The sequence below is a fragment of the Danio rerio genome, chromosome 15 (genome assembly GCF_052040795.2).
Source record: "Danio rerio strain M-AB ecotype USA chromosome 15, GRCz13ab, whole genome shotgun sequence".
NCBI lineage: Eukaryota > Metazoa > Chordata > Actinopteri > Cypriniformes > Danionidae > Danio > Danio rerio.
This window is the reverse complement of record NC_141035.1, coordinates 48,735,001-48,755,000: the sequence shown is the minus strand read 5'-3', so window position 1 is coordinate 48,755,000 and position 20,000 is coordinate 48,735,001. Positions and strand designations below refer to the sequence as shown.

The window sequence follows — 20,000 nt, the reverse complement described above, 5'->3', positions numbered from 1 at the left end:
GAAGTCTGGATCCTCACCTCCAATGGGAGCAGCAAAGCAGCAGCCGACGCCGACAGCACAGGCCGCAGCCAACATCTCAATGTTCCTGGACTCATTCTGCTCACACACACACACACACACGCACGCACAGGCACATACATACATAATTTAATTCAAAACAACAACAGCAGCAGCAAATGACCTGCTGGATTCAACACACACACACAACCACACACACAACCACAAAACAGAAGTACACAAACACAAACGAAATCTACACACACTTACAGTTCACTGAACACACACACAGCATCTACGCACACAAACATGGACACACACACACACACAGCTGTCTGGTAAATCTATTGAGAGATGATAGCGCTGTTAGTTTATCCTCACAAAATGCAAACTTCATCAAGAGAAATGCAAAAATACACACGTTTAGACTCCGTTTACTCCGCACACACTCTCTCTTTCTCACTCTGACACTCACACAGATAAAAATGTTATGACTGTTTCATATTTATCTGTAGTGCATCATCAAAGTAAACGTCAGCTTGTGCATGTTTCAATCACCTCATAAATTCCACCAAAGAAAGACATGAACTTGCAGAGGAGAGCCGCACACAGACTGGCGATGTGCACAAACGGACCCTGCAGGACAGAACACACACACACACACACATACACTTATATTCCCGGTCTGCTGAATGCTTGATTCTGATTGGCTCATGATCATCATAAGGTGTTTGCTTATTGTCAGATAAACACACAGCTAAAGTAAGACAGACGTTTGTTTATTGTATTCATCTATGCTGGTATTATTTATCTGTGTATTATTGTACCTCATTATCAGTGCTGGGCATGTTCCTTTAAGTTAAGAGTTACTTCTCACAAACAGTAACCGAATTAACAAATCAGTGAATCAGTGTGAACTGCAGTAAAGTGAGTGTCTCTCTCTGTGTGTGTGTGTGTGTGTGTGTGTGTGTGTGTGTGTGTGTGTGTGTGTGTGTGTGTGTGTGTGTGTGTGTGTGTGTGTGTGTTTGACCTCTTTCCCCAGAGGAAGGCCGCTACCCAGCGCACAGGTCAGGCCGACCACTTTGGCCACGAATGTCTTGAGTGTGAGATATTCCTTCAGCACCACACCTCTGAGGATCGTCTTCATCTCGGGAATACCAGAGCCTGAACACAGTCATGGAGAACAGCATACACACATACAAATATTACACACATATAATACAATATATTACATTCACACACAAACATATACACATACAAACACACACACTGTATGTATATACAGACTACCTGACCAAAGTCTTGTAACCTATCCAAGTTTTAGGATCAGCAAGTAATAAGTTGGCTTCTAGTTGATGATTTGGTTAGAAGTGTCTTATATGAAAGGTAAAGGCCTCTAGATTTTGCTTATTTGAGCACAATAAAATCTGATCATGTCTTGATTATTAATGATTTGATTAGGACAGTAAGGTCTGACTCTGCTTAGACTAAAGTCTCATCACTGAACAGAAATAATGTCCAGTATAGAATATAAAGTCCTGCTGCAGTGGAGACAGAATGAATATTGTGTCTGACTCCATCATGAGCTTGGAGGACTGCATCCATACATCTCTGCACTGACTCAAATCACTGATTAATAAAGTCCTCTGGAATGGCAGAGAAAGCGTTCCTGCAGGACTCCCAGAGTTCATCAAGACTCTTTGTGTTCATCTTCAATGCCTCCTCCTTCATCTTACCCCAGACATGCTCAATAATGTTCATGTCTGGTGACTGGGCTGGCCAATCCTGGAGCAGCTTGACCTTCTTTGCTTTCAGGAGCTTTGATGTGGAGGCTGAAGTATGAGGAGCGCTATCCTGCTGGAGAATTGTCCCTCTCCTGTGGTTTGTAATGTAATGGGCAGCACAAATGTCTTGATACCTGAGGCTGTTGATGTTGCAGATCTCTCGCACGCCCCCATACTGAATGAACCCCAAACCATGATTTCTCCTTCACCAAACTTGACTGATTTCTGTGGGAATCTTGACTCCATGTGGGTTCCAGTAGGTCTTCTGCAGTATTGGTGATGATTGGGATGCAGATCAACAGATGATTCAGCAGAAAAATCCACCTTCTGACACTTTTATAAATGATCAACTAGAAGTCAAGTAATTATTTGTTGCTCTTACAACTGGAATCCACAACAAGACTTTTGTCAGGTAGTGCATGCACACACACACACACACACACACACACACACACACACACACACATTGTATAAATACAATGAGTTACAATTCAAAATGACCACTACTGCCGTGCGTGACGCCGCCGCAAGAAAAAGGGATTATTACATTTGGGATTGTAACGTCAGTTTGCAACAATGCCACCAGGGGGCACAAAAGGACGGGATTCAAATAAACAGAAATATACAGTAGCTGTAAATACCCTGCTACTTGTAAATGAAGATGAAATGACGAAACAAAGCAATATAATTCATTAATTATTAAAAACCTGTTACCAAGCTTTGTAAAAGTGTTAGGTGCAATAAGGATTCATTTTTTAAATTAAAACTAAAGAAGTTAAATGAAAGTACAAACATAAATAAATAAGCTAAATACAAAAAATAAATAAACAGGCGACGCAGTGGCGCAGTGGGTAGCACATTCGCCTCACAGCAAGAAGGTCGCTGGTTCGATCCTTGGCTCAGTTGGCGTTTCTGTGTGGAGTTTGCATGTTCTCCCTGCCTTCGTGTGGGTTTCCTCCGGGTGCTCCGGTTTCCCCCACAGTCCAAACACATGCAGTACAGGTGAATTGGGTAGGCTAAATTGTCCATAGTGTATGAGTGTGTGTGTATGTGTGGATTTATCCCAGAGATGGGTTGTGGCTGGAAGGGCATCCGCTGCGTAAAAAAAAACTTGCTGGATAAGTTGGCAGTTCATTCCGCTGTGGCGACCCCAGATTAATAAAGTAACTAAGCCGACAAGAAAATGAATGAATGAATGAAAAATAAACAAATAAATAAATAAAGCAGTGTTTTAGCCTAAACTTAGAGAGAGTGAAAGGACTAAGTCAGTCAATAAATAAGTTTTTTTATTTTCGTTTACATTTTCGTTGTTGGTTGTATTTCACTTTTTCATTTAATGTACTAATTATTGTACATAAATGATTAATGAATAATTAAATAGGCCTAAATAATTGTTTATCTACAGACAATACTAGCGAAACAGGGAGAAACAGTCCGGCACATGGTCTAAAGGGCACTTGGGTTGAATGCTACTTCATCAAAAGCATACAAATAAATAGAGCTACCTCAAGCAGATCACTAAAATTATAATTAAAATCATTTCACTGCAGGACGTCAATTAAATCCCGCAAGTTTATTTTTAATAATATAGCTTCAGTGCAGTTCTTTTTTCAAAACGTCATTATTGTCCTTCAAACACACACAGAATAAAACACAGACTTACACAGGAAAACAAACACACATACCAATTGGTATTGGTGGTTTATGAGGACTCTCCATAGGCATAAAGCATTTTATACAGAAAAAAACTAGGTCATATCACTGTCATTAAACAAAATTCTGTCCTAGCAATCCACCAAAACCAGTACACACACACTTACACACAGATCTGACTCTCACCGGCTGCCTGCGGAGCGACAATGTGTGTGAAACCGGCAGAGAAACTGATGAGCACCACAGGATAAGTGACCCACGCCAGATACTGCAGCACCACATTACTGTCCAGGCCACCGTACATCCATTTCTGTGCTGTAGAGACAAAACATACAGACACACAGGATCTACATGCAATCCAACTGAGCCAAAACATGCTGGAATTCACAAACACAACAACAAAGTGTTTCATGTATTATCAAAGACAATGCTAAGTATGCTAGTATGTTTTTTTTAGCATGCTCAGCCCCTTTTTAGCAAGAATTCATAATAATGTTTGAAAACATGGCCGGTTTGATGCATTCCTTTAAACAAATGGATGTTGCTAGCATGAATTAACATGTTTTAGCATGTTTAAACATGGTTAGCACATTTCTAGCAAGAATTAGAATATTGCTAGCATGAATTAGCATGTTACTTATATGCTTTAACAATTTGTTACACGGCTAATATGATCTGACATATTTCTGACACTGCTTGCATGTTTTATTATTATGCTAGCACAATTCTAGCATGGTTAGAGCACATTTTTAACAAGACTTAGCATGAGCTATTGTGTTTTATACTGTTTTAACATGGTTAGCACATTTACAGAGGTTTCATGTGTTTTTTATGCTTTAACATGTTTACAAAATGTTTAGTATGTTGCTTGCATGTTTTAACAAGGTTAGCACAAAAATGCTTTGCCATTTTTATCACATAGCTAACATGTCAACTATGTTACTTATGCTTGAACACTATTCAAACATTCTAATGTCGCTATCATGTTTTAGCATGTTTTAACATGTTTAGCATGTTTCTAGCAAGCATTAGCGTATCATTAGCATGTTACTTACATGCTTTAACATTTTAATCATATTGATAACATGCTTTAACATTCTTACAACATAACAGGTATTTAATTTGTATGTTTTAACCCTATCCTAACACTTTTATCATGCATTTATAGCAAGAATTAGAATATTGCTAGCATGAATTAGCAAGTTACTTATATGGTTTAACATTTAATCACATGGCTAACATGATCTGGCATGTTTCCAACATTGCTTGCATGTTTTATTACAATGCTAGCACAATTCTTGCACGATTGGTGGACATTTCTAACAAGAATTAGCATAAGCTAATGTGTTTTAACATGCGTAGCACATTTACTGTGAGCATTAAAATACTGAGAGCATTAATTAACACATTTAACGCGTTTTTACGCTTTAACATGTTAAGTATGCTGCTTGCATGTTTTAGCATGTTTCAACAAGTTTAGCACATTTCTAGCAAGACTTAGCATTATTAGCATGACATAGCATGTTGTAAAAATGCTTTGCCATTTTTATCACATAGCTAACATGTCAAGTATGTTACTTATGCTTGAACACTATTCAAACATTCTAATGTAGCTATCATGTTTTAGCATGTTTTAAACATGTTTAGCAAATTTCTAGTAAGAATTAGCATTTCGTTAGCATGTTACTTACATGCTTTAATATTTTTATCATATTAATAATATGCTTACAACATAATAGGTATGTTTTAACACTATGCTAACACTTTTAACATCCATTTTTAGCAAGAATTAGAATATTGCTAGCATGAATTAGAATTTTATTTGTCTGCTTTAACATTTTATTACATAACTAACATGATCCGGCATATTTCCAATATTGATTGCATGTTTTATCACTATGCTAGCACAATTCTAGCATGGTTGGAGCACATTTGAAACAAGAATTAACATGAGCTAATGTGTTTTTAACATCCTTAGCACATTTACAGTGAGCATTAAAATACTGCAAGCATGGATTATTGTTTCATGTCTTATATGCTTTAACATTTTAAGTATGTTGCTTGCATGTTTTAACAAGTTTAGCACAATTCTAGCAAGACTTAACATTATTAGCATGAAATAGCATGTTGTAAAAAAGACAAAATCCTTTAACACATCTAACATGTTGCTTGCATGTTTTAACACTATGCTAACACTTTTAACATACATGTCTAGTAAGAGTTAACATATTGCTAGCCTGAATTGGCACATTACTTATTTGCTTTAACATTTTTTATCACATGACTAACATGATCTGGCATGTTTTCAACATTGCTTGCATGTTTTATTACTATGCTAGCACAATTCTAGCATGGTTGGTGCACATTTGTAACAGGAATTAGCATGAGCTAATGCGTTTTAACATGCTTAGCTAAGCAGAGAGCATTGAAATACTGCAAGCGTGATTTACATGTTAAGTATGTTGCTTGCATGTTTTAACAGGTTTAGCACAATTCTAGCTAGACTTAGCATTATTAGCATGAAATAGCATGTTATTGAAATGCTTTACCACTTTTTATCACATAGCTAACATGTTAAGTTTTTTGCTTGTATGTTTTAATGCTATGCACACATTCTAATGTTGCTAACATGTTTTAGCATGTTTTCACATGTTTAGCGCATTTCTGGCAGGAATTAATGTATCATTAGCATGTTACTTTAAAATTTTTATCTCATTGATACCATGCTTTCACATGCTTCAAACATAATAGGTATGTCACTTGTATCCTTTAACATTATGCTGACATAATTATCATACATTTCTATAAAGAATTAGCATATTAATAGCGTACATGTTACATGTAATAACCTTTGAATAAATAAACAACTCTTTAGTTCTTTAGAAAACCAAGTGTCTTGAAGTTTCAGAGGGCTTCACCTACAAAAATAAATGGAAATTAACCTACACAAGCCATAAAAAAGGTGTAAAATAAAGAGTGTATGGATGCAGAGATGAAGACTGACCCTGCAGGAGGAGTGCGATGCAGAAGTCCATGACGAAGCTGACCAGAGCCATGACCAGTCCCAGTAAAATGAGGAAGATCCAGTCCTCGCCGACCCGCGACATGAGGAACCGCTGACAGTGCACTGCACAGACTACACACACACACACACACACACACTACATTACCCACAATGCACCAGCACACAAAACACCTGACATTGTTCAATCGTATATTTATCAGTAAAATGACTTAACTCTCATAATGCATTCAAAATCTGTCAGTTTTTAAACTAAAGAATGGTTATTTTGTATTTAAAATTTGTTCAGTCAATTGGAATTCTTTGAGCTCTTTGAGAAGTCTTTGGCTTATTTGTTTACATTACAATAGTGGTGGTGTTACCATAGCAACTATTGAATTACCACAACAAATCAATTACTATAGCTATCGTGCTACCATCGCAACAATAAAATTACAAAACAAATCAATTACAACAGTTGTTGTGCTACCATGGCAACTATAGAATTACCATAACAGATCTATTATGATAGTCGATGTGTTACCTTGGCAACTATATAATTTTTAAAACCAATCATTTACAATAGTCAGCATGTTACCATAGCAACTATAGAATAACCACAACAGATCTATTACTATAGATGTTGTGTAACCACAGCGACTATAGAATTAGCATAACAGATCTATTACAATAGACGTTGTGCTACCATGGCAACTATAGAATTTTCTAAACCATCAATTACTATAGTTGTTGTGTTACCATAGCAACTATAGAATTACCATAACAAATCTATTACATTAGTTGATGTGTTACCTTGGCAACTATAAAATTTTCAAACCTAATCAATTACTATAGTTGTCGTGTTACCATAGCAACTATAGAATTACCACAACAGATCTATTACTATAGATGTTGTGCTACCATGGTAACTACAGAATCACAAAAAACATCAATTACTATAGTTGTTGTGTCAGCATAGCAACTATAGAATCACCACAACAGATCTATTACGATAGTCGTTGTGTTACCATGGCAACTATAGAATTTTCAAAACCAATCAATTAGTATAGTCGTCGTGTTACCATAGCAACTATAGAATTACCACGACAGATCAATTATTATAGATGTTATATTAAAATTCAATATTAAAAAAATTCAATATCACCACAATCATATGAATAATAATAATAATAATAATAATAATAATAAATAAATAAATAAAATAATAATAACAGGGTGACGTAGTAGTGCAGTAGGTAGTGCTGTCACCTCACAGCAAGAAGGTCGCTGAATTGCTGGTTCGAGCCTCTGCTCAGTTGGTGTTTCTTTGTTGAGTTTGCATGTTCTCCCTGCGTTCGTGGGGGTTTCCTACGGGTGCTCCAGTTTCCCCCACAGTCCAAACACATGTGGTACACGTAAATTGGGTAGGCTAAAGTGTCCATAGTGTGTCCACGCCAACACAGGGAGAACATGCAAACTCCACACAGAAAGGACAACTGACCCAGCCAGGACTCGAACCAGCAACCTTCTTGCTGTGAGGCCACAGTGATAAGCACTGAGCCACCATGCCACCCCGATCAATCTATTTATTTAGTTAATCATTAATTCCTCAATTTTATCATAAGCATCAGGTCTGGAGAAGCATCTCCGCCATCCATAACACAAACACACGGATGCGGTGTGTTTCCATGACAATGCAGATGACAGCCAATGATGAGTCATCAAATGATGGAGCGAGAAGCGGCGGCGCAGGACACTTAAAATGATGATGGTGAAACCAGTGCAGAAACACAAACACACACACACTGACTTCACACACTGAATGACAAATGAAAGCATTAGATGACACACACAAACACACACACACACACACACACACACACACACACACACACACACACACACACACACACATATATATATATGTATACAACCACACAGAGACACACATACACACACACATACATACATACATACTTACACAAACCACACTCAGACAGATGCATACACACACGCGCACACACACACACACACACACACACACACACACACACACACACACAAACATACTTTTTCACACACACATGCACACTCACAGTACACATGCACGCTCACAGTACACACGCACGCTCACACACAGTAAATATACATACACGCATACACACAGTCACACACATATATAGACACATTATACAGACAATCACACACACGCTTATACAGACAATCACACACACACACACACACACACACACATGACTACAAACACTAACTTATACACACACGCAGTCTCACATACAAAGACACACACACACACACACACACACACACACCACACACACACACACACACACACACACACACACACACACACACACACACACACACACACACACAGAATCTAATGTCTTGTTTATGTAGATGCAATGAGGCAAGAGCTTTATGTAAGAGAGTGTGTGTGTGTGTGTGTGTGTATGAGTTTTATAACACCACTCAATCAAAACAGTCATTTTCCCACATCTCTCTCTCTCTCTCTCTCTCTCTCTCTCCTTCATTTAAACCCTCGCTTTCTGTTCACACACAGCTCACATTACCTTCCTCTAACACGCACACACAGAAACACACACACACACACACACAAAAAACACACACAAACAAACAAACACAGACAAACACACACACATTCAAATGAGTCTATTTAGCCTTACATCACAGATCTACAGAATGCTCAATACTGATTGGCTGATGATCTCTCTAAGGTGTTCAGTTATTGTCAGATAAACGCACAGATAAAGTAGTTCCGGCAGGTTTTGTGCGCATTACTGCTCCATATCACTACGCTGAATGATTTGAGTTATTTCACAGCTCAAAAACCACTATTCCAACATATGTTTTGCGCAGCAGATGGCCTTCGAGCTGCAACCCAGTACTGGGAAACACCCATTAACACTCTTTCACACACACATTCATACACTACGAACAATTTAGTTCATCAATTCCTCTATAGCACATGTCTTTGGACTGTGGGGGAAACCGGAGCACCTGGAGGAAACCCATGCCAACACAGGGAGAACATGCAAACTCCACACAGAAAGGACAATTGACCCAGCCGGGACCCGAACAAGCGACCTTCTTGCTGTGAGGCCACAGTGATAAGCACTGAGCCACCATGCCACCCCTATCAATCTATTTATTTAGTTAATACCAAATTTGTCATGTACTTTGTGTCACAAAAACACACACACCATCACACATACACACACACACACAAACATGATCAAATAAATAAATAAATAAATAAAGACTATGTTACTAATGAACACAGGGTGAATCCTCCTTTGTTGAGCGCATTATGATTTTATTCTTTATTGTTTTTATGTCTTATACTCCTATTTTATGTTCATTTTATTATTGTTAATGTAAAGAACTTTGAAATACCAGTGTGTATGAAATGTACTAGAAATATAGTTGTCTAATAAATGCAGTTTCATCCATTTATTTATTTAACACACTATTGTATTTTGTGCACTAAGACACAAACACACAAAATAAAACACTTAAAAATAGCACGCTAAAATCCCAAATAACTAAATAAATAAATAAAGTAAATAAGTAAATAAATCAAATAAATAAGTAAACGGATAGATAGATAAATAAATAAATAAATAAATAGGCAAAAAAGTAAATAAGTAAATAAATAAAGAAAATAAGTAAAAATTATAAAGGTAATGAGTTAATAAATAAATAAATAATTCAATAAATAAACTGGACAATAAGTAAATAAATAATGAATAAGAAAATAAGTAAATAAATAAATAAACGTAAATAATAAGTAAATAAATAAGTAAATAAAAAAGGAAAATAAATAAAGAAAAAAATAAAGAAAATAAGTAAATAAATAAGTAAACAAATAATTAAATAAATGAATAAGAAAATAAGCAAATAAATAAATAAGTGAATAAATAAATAAGCTAATATGTTAATAAATAAATAAATAATTAAATGAATAATTAGAAAATAAATAAATAAATAATAAAAAATTTAAAAAATAGTAAATAAATAATATAATTCATACAAGAATAAGTAATTAAATAAATAAATAAATAGAAAAATAAGTAAAGAAAAAAACAACTAAATAAGTAAAACATATATAAATAAGTAAACAAATAAATAGTTAAATAAATACGTAATTAAACAAATAAATAGGTAATTAAATAAGTAAATAAACCAATAAATTAGTAAATAAGTAAGAAAATACATAAATAAATAAAGAATAAGTAAATAAGTAAATATATAAATAAATAAGTAAATAAATAAATAAGTAAATAAGTAAGAAAATACATAAATAAATAAATAACGAAAATAAGTGAATAATTAAAACAATAAGTAAATAAATATAAAAACAGAAATAAGTGAATAAAAAATGAATAAAAATTAAATAAGTAAATGAATAAATAAGTAAATAAATACGCAATTTAAAAAATAAATAGGTAAACAAATAAGTAAAAAAATACATTATTAAGTAAATAGGTAAATAAAAATAAGTAAACAAGTACATTAAAATACAAATAAAATATAAATATAAAGTACACAAGTAAATAAATAAATAGGTAAGAAAATACATAAAAAATAAGTTAAAAAAGTACATTAACAAATAAATAAATAAGTAAATAAATAAATAAGTAAATAAATGTAAATAAGTAAATAAATAAGTAAATAAATAAATGAATGAATAAGTAAATAAATTAAAAAACAAAAATAAGTAAATAAGTAAAACAATAAATAAGTAAATAAATAAAAAAACAGGAATAAGTAAATAAATAAGTAAATCAATAAATCAATAAATAAAATAAAAACGGTTCTATCAATTTAATTATAGTTAATCCCCACTTTATTTTTTATTTATCAGTATATGAAAACAAAAACTTACAAAAAAACACTAATTGTCAGAAAAAATGTTAACAGACATATTGAAGGATGAGAAGGCATCAAAAAGCGATTGTAAGATTTCGTCAGTGAGTATATTTAGTTTGTATTTAGTGCATCCGTTAGCAGCGGTGAGCTGATACACAAATTAATATGTGCTTTTATTAATAAATATGCATTTCAATAATATTTTTTACCAGAAAAAAAGTCCGGCGGCGCTGATGCATATGCAAACCCTGAGAACAAACAACAGACAGATTGAGGAGGAGGAGAAAAACATAGAGAAAACTGGCAGAAAAACACATTTACGGAACACGCGCGCGCACACACACACACTCTTGCCAACATCTATTTGCAGATCAGCAGAAAGTACACAACACACATTTATTGTGTCTCAAGCAGAAATTAAGTCTTTGCAGTATTAGTCTATTGTTTCACAAATAGGGAAGCATGGTGGTTCAGTGGTGAGCACTGTGGCCTCACAGCAAGAAAGTTGCTGGTTCGAGTCTCGGCTGGGTTAGGTTGTATTTCTGTGTGGAGTTTGCATGTTTTCCTTGTGTTGGCGTGGGTTTCCTCCGGGTGCTCCGGTTTCCCCCATAGTCCAAACACATGCGCTATAGGGGAGTTATTTAAGCTAAATTGGACTTAATTGTGAAAGAGTGTGTGTAGGTGTTTCCCAGTGCTGGGTTGCAGCCGGAAGTGCAAAAACATGCAAACTCCATAGAAAAATGCCAACCGGCCCAGGCAGGACTCGAACCAGTGGCCTTCTTGCTGTGAGGGCACAGTCCTAACCACTAAGCCATCGTGCCACCACTTTGTCACATTATTTTTATTATTAATATGCACTATTAATAATGAAAGAAACATAATAAATAAAAGGCAATAAAAGGGTGAAAAATACAAAAAAAACTAAAGATAAATATTTTAAATTTACAGTATAATATTTCGTTTAGTATAATATTTATTATTAATTAAATTTTTATTAATATTTATAGTTTTATATATATATATATATATATATATATATATATATATATATATATATATATATATATAAAACTATAAATATTAATAAAAAAAAAATATATATATATATATATATATATAAGTAAATAAAAAAAATCAAATAAGTAAATAAACAAATGAATAAGTACATAAATAAATAAGTAAATAAATTAATAACTAAATTAAAAATAATTAAAAATAAGCTAATAAATAAATAAGTAAATAAATAATTAAATAAATAGGTAAATATATAAAAAAGTAAATAAATAATTAAATAAATAGGTAAGTAAATAAATAAGTAAATAAATAAATAAATAAATGAAAAATACATTAATAAATAAAATGAATAAATAAATAAATCAGTAAATAAATGAATAAATACAATAATAAATAAATAAATAAATAAATAAATAAATAAAGGAACTGTAAAATAAATTAAAGGCCACGTAAACAGAAATGTATTTCCATGATGACTGATAATTAATTTCAAACTAATTTATAACATAATGATTTAGTTGTTTTCATCTTGGTACAATTTATTATTATTATCATTATTATTATTATTATTGATTATGATCATATTTAAATAATATTCAATTATTTATTAATTTAATTATTAAATCATAAACAACAACAATGACATTAATAATAATAATAAAATAAACAGTAAAAATAATGTATTGTTGTTGACACACACAGAGATTAATTGATTTATTTTTATTATGTTTTACTGTTCAAATAGTCATTTATTTAATAATTTAATAGAATTTAATAATGATAAAAACATAAATAATGGTCTAATGCTGTTGTTACACACACACACACACACACACACACACACATACACAAACACACCAGTTTCAGTAAAGTGTGTGTTTTCCACAGGAGGGAATACAGCAGGTTAATGAAAGTCAAAGTCAGACTCCCTGAATGAACTAGTTGACTAGTTGTCATGGTGACGAGAGAAGCGGACAGTTAGCTGTAGTGATGATGTCACTGAGAGTGACAGTTTAATCTCTTTAGTGCTCCCATGTTGACATGGCAACAACAAACCTCTCGTCATCACCTGATGAGCAGAGCAGCACACACACATGCACACACACTCTCTCTCCCTCACACAAACACACACACACTTAACACTTAAGTTAACATGCACTATACACATAGTCAAAAACACACAGGACACACACACACACTCGCACAGACATTTGCGCACACACTCTCTCTCTCATTCTCTCTCTATTGCTGTCTTTCACACAAACAGACACACACACACACACACACACACACACACACACACACACACACACACACACTTAACACTTCAGTTAACATGCACTATACACATAGTCAAAAACACATAGGACACACACACACACTTGCACAGACATTTGCGCACACACTTTCTCTCTCATTCTCTCTCTATTGCTGTCTTTCACACAAACAGACACACACACACACACACACACACACACACACACACGCACACACACTTAACACTTATGTTAACAAACATTATACACACTGTTAAAAACACTCTTTCATTTTCTCTCTCTCTCACACACACTCACACAAACCCACACAATATACACACTCAAACATACACAATATAAAATATACAATATACTCACACAATATTAAAGCACCCTCAAACACACACACACACACACACAAACATACACAAACATAATATAAATGCATACTCAAATACACACACACACACTCTATACATACTCTTTCGAATGCACACACTTAAACACACACACACACACACACACACACACACACACACACACAAACACACAAACACACAAACACACAAACACACACACACACACACACACACACACACACACACACACACACACACACACACACACACACATGTTTGTTTTTGTGAAAAGTGGGGACATTACATAGGTTTCCATTCATTTTATGCAGCCCAAACCGTATATTGTATTGCCCTCACCCCACCCCACCCCTAAACCCTACCATCACAGGAGACTGTGTGCAGCTTTACTCCCTGATTAAACTCATCCTGTAGGATTTATAAGCATTTTGAGAAATGAGGACGTCACCAGTGTCCTCATATTTCACCTCCTTTTTGTAATACCTGTGTCATACCCATGTCATTATACAGATTTGTGTCCTGATATGTCACAAAAACACGTACACACACACACACACACACATATATATATGCACACTTTAAAATACACACACGTAATGCCTCTGACTCAGCTCTGGTGATTATCAGCAGAGCACTGGCGACACCTTTAGGACTAACACACACCCTACACTCGCACACAAAACACTGAAGACTTCATACAAGGCTGTCTGTTGCGCTTTTTCTCTCTTACACACACACACACACACACACACACACACACACACACACACACACACACACACACACAATTTTAATTTATTTAAAGGTTTTGTATTTTATTTTTCAAAATGTCGTGTTTATAATATTTACTGCTACAAAACTGGTTACTGCGGAACAAACAAACAAACAAACAAACAAACATACATGTATATTTTACTCTAGTACTCCGGCATTTTGTTAAAAGTGATAGTGAATTTTATCAAGGGTGACTTTTTGATTCAGATTATAAACAGACTTGCTTAAACTGTGGCAGAAAGATAGCCAAAACAGATCACAGGCAATGCTTTTTATATCCAGTAGGGGGCGAACAGGTCACACACTACTGTAAATATAAGCTAGAAAACCTACACATACCCTAACAGTGACTTTAAGAAATGAACAAAGCAAAACTGACCCTAAACCTAAACCTGACTTAAGGCCTATTAACTAATTGCAGAAATAGAGATATTTGCTTTTAAATAAAGACTAAAAACAAAGAAGATCAAATCAAATTCAGAAAACATTACAAAAAATATACTGAAAAACGTCAAATTTACTGCAGCACCATTCAATATTTGATCTGAAAAAGTGTGTGCAGTATAAATGAGTGTGTGTATGCTACTGTTTGTGTATTTGTGTGTGTATTTGTGTGTGTGTGTGTGTGTGTGTGTGTGTGTGTGTGTGTGTGTGTGTGTATACATATATTCATACACACACACACACACTTATACACTAACCGGCCACTATATTAGGTACACCTGTCCAACTGCTCGTTAACGCAAATTTCGAATCAGCCAATCACATGGCAGCAGCTCAATGCATTTAGGCATGTAGACATGATCAAGACGATCTGCTGCAGTTTAAACTGAGCATCAGAATGAGGAAGAAAGGGGATTTAAGAGACTTTGAACTTGGCATGGTTGTCTGTGCCAGACGGGCTGATCTGAGTATTTCAGACATCCCAAGTTGGGAAAAGTAATTTCCGGGGGAGACAGAGTTGATTTGCGGGAGGTTGCGGGAGACTGGGTGGTTCAGGGTTGGGGTTATGGTGATGTTGAGTGACGTATCTGTATGGGGCCGTGTGCGCACAAGGTACCTGAAGAGCAGTGGGGGTGAGTTGCGCGTAACTTACATGAAGAGCTGGGAGGGATGCAGTGGAGAGGGGTTTGCGACCTATTTAAGGACCCGGTGGGGGACGCAGGATTTCCTGTGGAGATTATCATTCATTTAAGGGCATCCGGGGTCTCTATGCATTTGCAGGAGACTCCCGGAACTTCTGGGAGACTTAGGATGTCTAGTATTTCAGAAACTGCTGATCTACTGGGATTTTCACGCACAACCATCTCTAGGGTTTACAGAGAATGGCCTGAAAAAGAGGAAATACTCAGTGACCGGCAGTTCTGTGGGCGCAAATGCCTTGTTAATGCCAGAGGTCAGAGGAGAACGGCCAGACTGGTTTCAGCTGATAGAAAGGTAACAGTAACTCAAATAAGCACTCGTTACAGCAGGGGTCTGCAGAAGAGCATCTCTGAACACACAACACGTCCAACCTTGAGGTGGATGGGCTACAGCAGCAGAAGAGCACACCGGGTGCCGCTCCTGTCAGCTAAGAACAGGAAACTGAGGCTACAATTCACACAGACTCACCAAAACTGGACAATAGAAGATTGGAGAAACGTTGCCTTCTCTGATGAGTCTCCATTTCTGCTGACACATTCAGATGTTCGGGTCAGAATTTGGCCTCAACAACATGAAAGCATGGATCCATCCTGCCTTGCATCAGCGGTTCAGGCTGGTGGTGGTGGTGTAATGGTGTGGGGGAGATTTTCTTGGCACACTTTGGGTCTATTAGTACCAATTGAGCATCGTGTCAACGCCACAGCCTACCTGAGTATTGCTGCTGACCATGTCCATCCCTTTATGAGCACAGTGTCTCCATCTTCTGATCTCCCAGCAGGATAACGCACAATGTCATAAAGCGTGAATCATCTCAGACTGGTTTCCTGAACATGACAATGAGTTCACTGTACTCAAATGGCCTTCACAGTCACCAGAACTCAATCCAATAGAGCAGCTTTGGGATGTGGTGGAACGGGAGATTGGCATCATGGATGTGCAGCCGACAAATCTGCAGCAACTGTGTGATGCTATCATGTCAATATGGAGCAAAATCTCTGAGGAATATTTCCAGTGTCTTGTTGAATCTCTGCCATGAAGGATTAAAGCAGTTCTGAAGGTAAAAGTGGGTCCGACCAGGTACTAGTAAGGTGTACCTAATAAAGTGGCCGTGAGTATGTATAGGCAAGTGTGTGTGTACAAGTAACAAAAAAAAAGTGCATGTAATCTATCAAAATGCAGGTACAGTCTGCGAGTATTCAACATGTAGTTTACCCTAATTATTAGGTGCTGTTTTATTAACGTTGCATTAATGTTGTCAGATTGTTACATCAGTGTTGTGGAAAGCGTTTTAGATGTTGTGTAATGGTGCACTGATGGACTTACTTCGACACTTGACGCATCTTCCCTTCTCGTACTCCAGCAGTTTGAGCGACGGACTGCGTTCAGAAATGGAGCGTCGCTGTCGGCCATCCTCACGCAGACGAGCTGCTTCTTCTCTAGCATATACACCCAGTTCCTGAGTGTAGCGGCCATACATCTACACACACACACACACACACACACACATAAAATATTAGTATTAATACATTAAATATAATTTATATTATTAGAATACATTTTTTATTATATTTATTGATATTTGTGTGTGTGTGTGTGTGTGTGTGTGTGTGTGTGTGTGTGTGTGTGTGTGTGTGTGTGTGTGTGTGTGTGTGTTCCGAATAGCGCCCAGGCACGGTTCAGTTGGCCACTGCGCACCTGAGAGCCAAACTGAAGACACAAGGTCACTTTAAGGGACTGTTTGATATAGATTTATCAATCATTCTTACTTTTGAATGAACGGTCATAGTTGATCAATGATGCAAACCCATCAAGTATAAAAGCCTCGTCCATGGTATACCGTGGGATCTAAAATTAGCAACGCTGTCAGTTTCAATACTGTTATACAGTTATAAAAAGCAATGCACTTATAGGAGACAAGTATTCAATATTATTTATTTAATGCCTACAAATGCGTATGCGTGATTGTCATCACAGGACAGTGTGGAGGAGAGGGAGAGAGGGAGCAGTGGCGAGTGGTGCACCAAGTGACCTGCAGTTTGGCAGTATTTCCGGTTTCGACCGAACGAGAAGGGAGACGTGGTAAATACAAACTAGAGGTCTGCATTTCCACCTACCAGATTTCTTGTGGTGCGGGAATGAATTTCCAAATAAAGCGCGGGAGCGGTCGGTAACTTTGGTGTAATTTGACAGGGAGCGGGTGCATAGTCTAACAATATAGCTCCCGAGCGAGCAAGCACGCGCATCCTCGTGGATGCTGTTTGTTTGTATGTATGTATGTATGTATGTATGTATGTATGTATGTATGTATGTGTGTGTGTGTGTGTGTGTGTGTGTGTGTGTGTGTGTGTGTGTGTGTGTGTGTGTGTGTGTGTGTGTGAAAGAGAGAGAGAGCCTAGTGCTGTGCGTCTCTCTCTGGCCCCATTTACACTAGTGTGCTTTAGTTTTAAAACAGCGTGTTAGATCAAAAACGATCCACACTAGCGTTTCACCTAGCGTTTCTGAACATATCTCCGTCCACACGACGCCACCAAAAACGTATATCTTGTGACCATTCGCGCACTCTGGGCATGCGCATTCTAGTATAAACAGGAAGCATGTGTCTCGCTCGGCATTTGGTTATTGTTAGTCTACAAACGCCGGTTGAACAATGAACGCGATGGCAAAGAAAGCAAGAGAGGTATTTTTGTGGACAGACGACGAGGTCGAGTTGTTACTAAACGTAACAAATGAATAACTGCACAATGGCGCCTAAAACAGACAATAGTGCAAACAACGCTGCCATTTCTGTGTCCGTGTTGTTGTTTACAGTGAAGGCTGGTCTGCTGTCTTCCGGTCGCGTTAAAGCCATGTGTTATAGTCATGTGATAGGGCTTGACGAATAAGGGAAGAATACGCAATGACACAAAAGCCCCAATCAGGCAGCCCCGCCTCCGTTTTCAGATGTCTCCGTTTTCCCTCATCCACACTGTGACGGAGCAGCAGCGATTAATAATGAAAACAGCCTCTCCAGCGTTTTCAAAACGCTCCGTTTTCGGCAATCGAAAACTCCGGCGTAGTGTGGACGGATGGCGGAACCGGAGCAAAACTTAAAACTAAAACGCATTAGCGAACCTAAGGTCACATAAACGGTATTCAGTTTCTGAATGGTTTAGGCACAAGCCAACAGTTTGGTGACGCTGTCTGAGCCTTACGTCATAATCTTATTTATAATAATACCGTGCATAAGTATAAATTCGGCAGAGTATAAATCCAGCTTCAGACACCAGACGTGCACATTCGCATGTTATTTAAAATGAAACTATTCAGATGGCTCTCTGAAATGTGAACTGCGTCCTGAGTCGTGGCTGAGAGCCGCAGACAGCCGCCGACTTGCGTCGCCAGTGAGTGTATCCTGATAGAAACCTATGCTTACAATTCTAAAATGAATCCGGTGTGCAACCCCCTTAACACTTGTGTCATGTTGTCTAAATGTAAATAGAAACAACATTGCACTTTCTTATTATTTATATAAAAAAAACAACTGTAAGTGACTATATTTTAAAGTTAAATTGAGAATAAACGTCATTAAAGCCGCCTTTCCACTGCACACGACAAACGAAAAGCGACAGACCGGAAGTCATTCATTTCCAATGGAGAGCAGTTCGGGAGCTGCGTGGAGTTCCGATCATCTCCGTATGCGGAAAATTCGGATCCGAATTGAGCTGCAGATCCGTTGAAATATTTGAACTCCTGCGACTAGACCGTATGCGACCTGCCGACCGGATATGATGTATTCCAGGGTTTTTTAAAGTCTAAGACAGTGGGCCTCCCTTTTGACACAACTTATCCATTGGCGCCCCCCTCCTCCCAAACACGCACGCACGCACACACATACACACACACACACACACACACACACATACATATATATACATATACAGTATATATAAATACACAGACAGATGTCAGACTGTTAACTCACTTTTATCATCATTTGCATGAAAGTGCAATTATTTACAGAGTAATACGTATTTTAATCTAACGTTTTTAAAACTAGGATGATGGTTCAATATAGAATAGATCCAAGAACTCTTCATCCCAGTCAAAACAG

The 20,000-nt window shown here is 36.7% G+C and overlaps 1 protein-coding gene and 1 long non-coding RNA gene across 6 annotated transcripts in view; one reads left to right on the top strand and one right to left on the bottom strand.

Annotated features, from left to right (window-relative positions):
• The window catches only part of LOC147833781 (uncharacterized), a 290,137-nt gene that overhangs the window by 29,629 nt on the left and 240,508 nt on the right, over positions 1-20,000 (top strand). The window lies entirely within an intron of this gene.
• Positions 1-20,000, bottom strand: part of clcn2b (chloride channel, voltage-sensitive 2b) — a 107,801-nt gene that overhangs the window by 48,426 nt on the left and 39,375 nt on the right. For 3 of the 5 annotated variants that reach the window (XR_015508218.1, NM_001316315.2, XM_087282300.1), the window contains exons 2-7: positions 17,234-17,387; positions 6,439-6,570; positions 3,621-3,749; positions 1,028-1,161; positions 556-633; positions 18-96 (exon numbers count right to left, since the gene is read on the bottom strand). Coding sequence is in view for 4 of the 5 variants with exons in the window: in NM_001316315.2 (NP_001303244.2) it covers positions 18-96; positions 556-633; positions 1,028-1,161; positions 3,621-3,749; positions 6,439-6,570; positions 17,234-17,387 (706 nt within the window). In the remaining variant the exon portion in view is untranslated. Of the gene's footprint in view, positions 1-17; positions 97-555; positions 634-1,027; positions 1,162-3,620; positions 3,750-6,438; positions 6,571-11,555; positions 11,595-17,233; positions 17,388-20,000 lie in introns of all 5 variants that reach the window. The other 2 variants (XM_087282298.1, XM_087282299.1) reach the window with 1 other exon arrangement.